The 8,033-nt window shown below is 32.9% G+C and overlaps 3 protein-coding genes across 3 annotated transcripts; 1 reads left to right on the forward strand and 2 right to left on the reverse strand.

The window, feature by feature from the left end:
- Positions 1-1,776, forward strand: NOP4 (mRNA-binding ribosome biosynthesis protein NOP4; the record flags this gene model as incomplete). The annotated part of the gene is made up of 1 exon (XM_001642195.1): positions 1-1,776. A coding segment is annotated over one exon (1,776 nt), but the record flags the coding sequence as incomplete, so codon positions are not given.
- Positions 1,777-1,857: 81 nt separating this feature from the next.
- MRX11 (Mrx11p) lies at positions 1,858-2,490 on the reverse strand (the record flags this gene model as incomplete). The annotated part of the gene is made up of 1 exon (XM_001642196.1): positions 1,858-2,490. The coding sequence occupies one exon, from the start codon at positions 2,488-2,490 to the stop codon at positions 1,858-1,860; it is 633 nt and encodes a 210-aa protein (XP_001642246.1).
- Positions 2,491-3,066: 576 nt separating this feature from the next.
- Kpol_193p3 (uncharacterized protein) lies at positions 3,067-5,871 on the reverse strand (the record flags this gene model as incomplete). Its single annotated transcript, XM_001642197.1, has 1 exon — positions 3,067-5,871. The coding sequence occupies one exon, from the start codon at positions 5,869-5,871 to the stop codon at positions 3,067-3,069; it is 2,805 nt and encodes a 934-aa protein (XP_001642247.1).
- Positions 5,872-8,033: the final 2,162 nt, after the last annotated feature.

Here is an 8,033-nt window from a genome sequence, read left to right on the forward strand (position 1 = left end):
AAAGGTAAACCAAAATTGATTATTAGAAATATGCCATGGAGTTGCAGGGATCCAACTAAGTTGATCAAAATTTTTGGTAGATTTGGTACAGTTGTAGATGCTCATATTCCTAGAAAAAGGGATGGTAAACTGTGTGGTTTCGCATTCGTTACTATGAAGAAGATCAGTAACTGTAAGTTAGCTTTGGAAAATAGTAAGGATCTAAAAATTGATGGTAGATCAGTAGCTGTTGATTTTGCCGTCCAAAAGAATAGATGGGAAGATTACAAATCTAACAATCCCAGAAATGAAGAACAAGATGAATCAGAAGAAGAAGAATCCGAAGAGGGCTCAGATGATGAATCAAATGAATCAGAAGATGTCGAAATGAATTCAGATGAAGAGCTCAGTGAAGAAGGAGAGGAGGAATCGAAGGAAAATACTCAAAAACAAGATAGAATCCAAAAGAATAGAAGAGATGATTTTTCTATTTTTGTTCGTAATGTTCCATATGATGCTACTGAAGAATCTTTAGCGGAGCACTTCAGTAAATTCGGTCCTGTTAAATATGCACTACCAGTTGTTGACAAGGAAACTGGTTTAGCAAAGGGTACCGCATTTGTTGCCTTCAAAGATGAAAAGACTTATACATTCTGTGTAAACAATGCTCCAGCTGCAGGTGCTACATCATTATTGATTGATGATGACGTTTTACCTGAATATGTTTACGAGGGACGTGTACTATCTGTTTCACCAACCTTACAAAGAGAAGAGGCCAATAAAATGGCTGAACACAATGCTTCTAAAAGAAAGGAAGTTTTTGGTAAAGCTCCAGGCGAACGTGATAAAAGAAATTTATATTTATTGAATGAAGGTAAAGTTGTTGAAGGATCTAAATTAGCTTCTTTGTTAAGTACAAAGGATATGGAAATCAGAGAGAAATCATACAATTTAAGAGTTGAGCAATTGAAGAAGAACCCATCTCTTCATTTGTCTATGACAAGATTGGCTATCAGAAACTTACCAAGAGCCATGAATGATAAATCTTTGAAGGCTTTGGGTCGTAAAGGTATTGTTCAATTTGCTACAGAAGTCAAAGATGGTGAAAGACATCCTTTAAGTAAAGAGGAAATTTCCAGGTCTACCAAAGAAAAATATAAGTTCATGTCAGAAGAAGAAATCCAAAGAGAAAAGAAAAAAGATTCTAAACGTGGTGTAGTGAGACAAGCTAAAGTCATTATGGAAGTAAAAGGTTCGACAATTGGTAGAAGTAGAGGTTACGGTTTTATTGAATATAGAGATCATAAAAGCGCATTAATGGGTTTAAGATGGTTAAATGTACACCAAGTCACTAAAGGTGAAATTCTAGATGGCTTAACTGAAGAGGAAAAAAAGGCATTGGACCCTGAAAATTTGAAAGGTAGAAGATTGTGTGTCGAGTTTGCCATTGAAAATGCAAATGTCATAAAAAGAAGAAGAGAGAATGTGGATAAGGCTAGGAATTATGTAAAGAGAAATTCAGACGAAGTAGATGATAGTAAAACCTATGATAAGAGAGGTGATTTCAAGAAACGGATGCGTTTTGATGACAGTAAAACCTACGATAAGAGAGGTGATTTCAAGAAACAGAAGCGTTTTGATGACAGTAAAACCTACGATAAGAGAGGTGATTTCAAGAATCAAAAGCGTTTTGAAGATAGAGAATCGGCTAAGACTGATGATAAGGATTCAAAAGTTTCTGATGATGTAAAGCGTTTAATTGGTTTCAAACGTAAGAAGAAGCGTTCTAAGAAATAAAACAATCAATATATAGACTAATAGCATGCAGTATCGTTAAATTAACTTGTATAATATCTATCATTTAAATAAATTAAAAAATCATTTTTTAAAGATTAATTTTCTTAATGTCTTCACTGGCATTAAAAGCCATTTCCCAAAATATGGAGCGGCCCATAAACTGAATAAAATTCTTACTGGGTATAATAATTTCACTATCATGTATGATAATGTACCTGTCATGATAAGTTTATTTCTATCTAAATTGACAAATTTGTCTTTTCCGACAAATTTCTCTATAAACGCATTGCAATTTTCCATAATACTTGATAGAAATCCAGGTAATTCAGTATGTTCTGGCATATCTAACCCATACATAAACCACCAAATAATAAATAATGGAAGGATAGCAGTGGCTTCATGAAGTATCAAAAAAGAAGTTAGTGTGGTAATCGTTCCTGTCTCAGATATTTCATCAAAATAATTCGCAAACTTTGGATGTCTATTTAACTTCTGTAATAACCTTGATTTTGATATAATTTTATGCAATATGTCATTTTTATGTTTATATTTAGTATTAGATTCTTGATTGTTGATAGCAGATGAATCTGAATAATGTTTGGTGCTACTCAAGATAACTCTTGGTACTATACGAGATTTAAAAAATGGGTTTATTATATATGGAAATGATGTGGCAGCTGATTTGCATTGTAAATTTCTTAAATGTAATAGCATCTGTATTCAATTGTTTCGAATTATTTTACTAAATATGGATATCTGTACAGCACAGATAGAATAATAGGTTAGAAATTAAAATATTATTATTTAAGTTTAAATATAAAATTAATATTTTAATTTTCTATACGGAGTTTCTCCGGCCGATTGATCTAAAAGGTGATAAACGACTAGAAATATCAAAATTCGACTTATAACTAGACTTCAATTATAATAACGGGAATTAAAGAATGTGAAGCCAAATATATATTATGAGGACAAGGTCGAATAGTTTACATTATTAAACTGAGTCATATGTGGATATAATGAATCAAAAACTTTGATTTTTATAGATTTTAGATTTTTAAAAATCTTATTATAAATATATATATATATATAGATATATATTTTAAATTAATTTAATGTACACATTCGTAAACCATTAAAAGTTAATATCTAAGGTTGACATTTATCCAATGTAATTGAAACATGGATGTTTATTTTTTTCATAGAATCCTTATAACTTTAATATTAACATGTCGTCTTTTATAATGTAAAGTCATTTGTATACTTTATGTATAATTTTTCTATTTACACCTATTTCTTCTTACCAAAAAGTTTAAACTTCTTCTTTTTCTGTTCCTTTGGTTCTTTTTCTTTCTCAGATTCAGTATCTTTATTTTCAGTTAATGGAGGTGTGCCAGAAGGTGGAAAAGTGTTCATAAAGCTATCACTACCACTGTTGATATTTGGTGTTGCAGTTGTGACGTTAATATTTGGAATTGTGAATTTTTGATTTAGTGTTGGCGTACTAGGGTCATCGCCATTTGTAGGGTTACTGTGGCTAGTATTAGCACTTGTAAAAGAGGTTTCTCCACTTCCATTGTTTACGCTGTTGCTCATAGGATTATGAACAACGGTATTCATTGAGGTATTGGCAATGCTGGTATCAACAGCACCTGCCGAGTATTGTCTCAATTGTACTGGAGTTGATCCATTTGCCAACGGTTGATTTCCAATAATAAATGTGTTTTGACTCTGTTTTGTAGGATTTGGCATATTCATTCTTGGTAAAGAATTTGGATTGTTATTATTGTTCATCATTGGTTGTCTACCTCTATTTTGACTTGGCAAACTGGATGTTGACATTGATGTCAGTCTTGATTGACTGGCATTTTTAGCCGTGTTCATATTGCTCAAGCCTAAACTAGAAGCATGGCCCAAATTAGTAAAGTTACTGTTACGATTCTTTCTGCTGGTAGGCTTGATAGAATGAGAAGGAAATTGGCCATATGCTTGGCTGCCATTATTCTGTTGGAAATTTCCACTAGATGAGTTGGGTATACTACCACTACTAACTTCTGAAAATGATCCAGCAAATGAATTTGAAGCACCATACATAGATCTTGTGGAACGGGAGCTCATCTGTTGTTGCGCTTGTGAGTATGAAGATTTTCTACTTTGTGTGCTCATTGGTGGTTGTAATACAGTTTGGTTCCCATTCATTTGCATCATTGTATGTCTTTGCTGAGGTGGGATTTGTTGAGGTGGGATTTGTTGAGGTGGAATCTGCTGTGAAGGCATTTGTTGTGAAGGCATTTGCTGTGAAGGCATTTGTTGTGGAGGCATTTGCTGTGAAGGTTGAAAGTGTTTTTGTTGTTGGAAATATCTCTTTTGGAATTCTAATTCGCGTTCCTGCAATTCTAGTTCTTTCCTTTTTAATTCCAATTCGCGTTTCTTAATACCCCTTTCATCCTCTGGTAAGTTTGAATTAATTTCATCTTCTACCAAGATTGGACCATCGGTTTCAGCTGTAGCGTTTTTTTGGGAATTGACTAGTTCATTATTGATATTATTTGATTCAGGAGTTCCATAAGGCACGCCATAAGAGGCAAATTCTTCTAAATCATTCAAGATAGGTGTTCCAGAAGAAGTGTACTCCATTTCTTGGACTTTTTGAACTTGAGATCCATTTGAAGCCCTCATTGGTGTTTTTTCCATATCCATTGACAATTGTTGGACTCCGTTGTTAACTTCTTGACTTTGAGCTTCTAATAATTCGATTTCATGTTTTTTAGCTTGAACATTCAATTCTGTTCTCATGAAGGTAATTTGTTTTTGTAATTGGTCTTGTTCTAATTTATTTTGATTTTCGATATTTTTCAATTGATCGATAGTATTATCTCTTTCTTGAATTGTTAATTTCAAACTTTCGATATTTTCTCTTAATTGTTGAATATCAATGTTTAAATTGTCTATCTCGTTTTCTTTTACTGTGACATCATCGGATCTAATAAACCATTGAGATTCTCCTTTATTAAATTTATCATATTGACAAATGACAGAATATAGGAATTCCAAATAAGGAGTTTTAATACCATTATCATCAGCCAAAAGGATTGGTTGCAACAATAATACGTCTATATTTAAGGAGGATCTTCTGTTTATGAAGTGGTAAACTAAGTTTGGGATATCATCATTTGCATATAAATTTTGCCAATATTCCAACAAACTGTTTTCATTAACCATAAATGATGGTAATTTTGCACCCATTGATTTTGTTACAGTGATCAATTCAGTTACTAAACCGGAGATTAGAGGTTTTGCAAGGATTTGGTTTTGCAATTCGATTGGATTTTTTTCACCCAATATGATTAATAAAGAATCGAAACAAATTCTTGGTATAGCAAAAGTCCATTGTTTTGATAAGAAATTATTCTCTGAACAATTGCATAAATCGATTGTATCCTTTGGGAATAATTTTTTGAATAATCTTTCGAATGTTTCAAGTAAAGTGATGACATTATCTGGGTATTTAATTGAGGTAGTTGAAGAAGAAGTTGAAAGTTTATTAATATTTGAAGGTTGGGTTGAACCTAAATATATGTTATTTTTAGTTGAATTGTCATTATTGTTATTATTTGGGAATTGTTGAAATTTGTTTGTTGAAATTTCACGGATATCGTAATCTGATAGAACGCTAAATACATGTAAATTTTGTATATCCAAAGACATTTTAACGAATGGTTCCAATTGTACGAAGCCACTACTTTCTATAATAATCTTTGTATTCTTATTAATAATTTTGTTCAAATCAGTTGACAAAGAGGATAATTCTTGCAATGAGTGACAACTTAAAATGATCAAATCGAAGAATAAATCGTTTGAATTATCTTTATTTTCATTTTTTATTATTGAGTCTATCATAGTTGGTATTGAGTTAAAATGATTTTTCAATTCGAATTTTTCCATTGGATAAGATAAAGTTTCAATTTCTACGATTGAATTTTTCAAATTGTTAACATGGTATAGCATGATACTTTTAGCTAATTGGAATCTTGATGCGTATAATACTACATTTGGGTTATCACCAATGATCAACACCCTTAGAGAAGACGACATGTTTTGTTATTTTTTAGATTAAAAGTATGGTGATGAGTGAATTTTCAGTTGAAATAAGGAAATAGTATTATTTGAACAAAGATGTAGTATCAATGGGTTGAGATTTGGTGTGTGTAATGAATTGATTTATAATGATTGTTTGCTTTTTAATTCAATCTACTCAAATTTTTTTAATGTTTGTTTTCTGAAATTTATCTTATTCTTGATCTTGATTTTGATTTTGATTTTGATCCTTCTAGTTGCTGCACTTGCTCTTGATTTGATTGGAAAAACAAAATTCAAAGAGAGGGAAATAAAGAAAGGCAAAAAAAAAGAGGAAAAGAGTAGATAAAGGATATTAATGGAAGCCAAAACAAAGAAACAACTAAATAATAATTGTTAAACCAGTTTATTAAATAGTAAATTCAAAGTATTAAGTTGTGACAAACCAAAAGAAAAAAAAAAACTGAAATAATAAAAAAAAATGAAATAATAACAATAAGAAAAAAAAAAGAAAAATTGTATATATAAGAAAAAAAAAAGGATATAACTATTCTCGATTGATTGCGAAACTTTCTTGCTTATGGATGTGATGTGATGGGATGAGATCACACAGTCTAATATAATAAGAGAGTATCGACACAATGCAATATGATATAGTGGTGAATACCAGTATCGTAGTTTTAGTCTTGGTCTTGGTCTTGATTTTAATTTTTTCACTTTATTTTCAATTTCGATCTTAGTCTTAATCTTAGTCTTAGTCTTTGTTTGACAGCAGAGTGAGATAAAGAAATCTTGTAACTTATTTCGATGATGTATTTAGAAGAGAGCGACGAGAGAGCGAGCAAACGATAGAGATTGACCTAATTCAGGATCTTCTTTGTGTGATAAATGCACCAAGACTAAATATGCTGATTTCAAGGCAAGGCAAGATAAAATAAAGGAAAGGAAAGGAAAGGTATGAATAGAACAGAACAGAATAAAGAGAGTCTGAAGCAGGCAAACGAAGTGAACAATTGTTGTTGTTGTTGTTGTTGTTGTAGTAATAGCTATGTAATAGAAATGTTTAAGATGATTTTGGAGTGAGCTAGCACTGGTGCAGTCCAGTTCAGTTCGAATTAGTTCGAATAAGATCAGATCAGATCAGATCAGATAATATGAACGAAAACAAGTCAAGTCAAGTCGAGTCGAGTCTGTTTTGTTTTGTTTTGGTGTGGTCGAATCGAATCGAATCGAATCGACCTGCGTCAAATGAAACCAATAACCAAATTATGAAATCAAAAAAAAGAGAAGCACGGACAGTTTGTGGTTTCACTTTGTTGTAATTTGTGGTTTATCTTCTTAGTTTATAGTTTATAGTTTATAGTTAAAGTTGTCCGTGGGATGGGATGGGATGTATAATAATAGTAATAATAATACCTCCGGTTCCCGGGCGTACAATCTTTTAACTACGAGAAACACAAGAACACAAGAACAAATGTGAAAAGATTACGAAACTAAATCAAATCAAACAAATCATAACCTTCTCTTCTCTCCTTGTCTCATCGACTCCACTCCACTCCCTCCCCTCCGGCAACGCGTGTGTCGCCTGTCGCAGCAGGCACTACATACGAACTTATACGTGTGAGACAAATCAAAAACAATCTCTCTCCTTCTACGTCCCTCTCCACCCCCAACTCCATTCCCTACCTACCCTACCATGTCACTTCATTTCATTCTCCCTACTGGTTTTACCAGTCCAGTCCAGTCCAGTCCAGTCCAGTCTGTCCATCTTTAGGGACTGGAAGGAATGGCCCAACGCCTCTTTTTTCCTTCCCTTCGGAGAGTTCCAGTTGGGAACTCTCTCGCTCTCTCGCTCTCTCAAACAGGAGGCAGAGGGATAAACAACTATTTTTAAGTTTCTCAGATGGTTGTTTCCCTCCCTTCTCTGTTCAAGGTGGGTGGTCAGTCGGTTATAAATAATCTCTCTCATTCTTATTCTTATTCTTATTCTTATTATATGACAGGTAACGAAACACGAGCTGCTAACAGAGATAACCGTTATCATTTCTTCAGCTCTTACCAACTTCAAATCTGGATTTGACCTCGTGATAATTCACTAGCTCCACTTTTTCCTGCCCCTCCTCCTCTTCCTCCTCCTCACACACACGCTGGTATTGTATTGATCCACCCGCTGTTTATCA

This window comes from Vanderwaltozyma polyspora, genomic scaffold (assembly GCF_000150035.1).
Source record: "Vanderwaltozyma polyspora DSM 70294 KpolScaffold193 genomic scaffold, whole genome shotgun sequence".
Taxonomy (NCBI): Eukaryota; Fungi; Ascomycota; class Saccharomycetes; order Saccharomycetales; family Saccharomycetaceae; genus Vanderwaltozyma; species Vanderwaltozyma polyspora.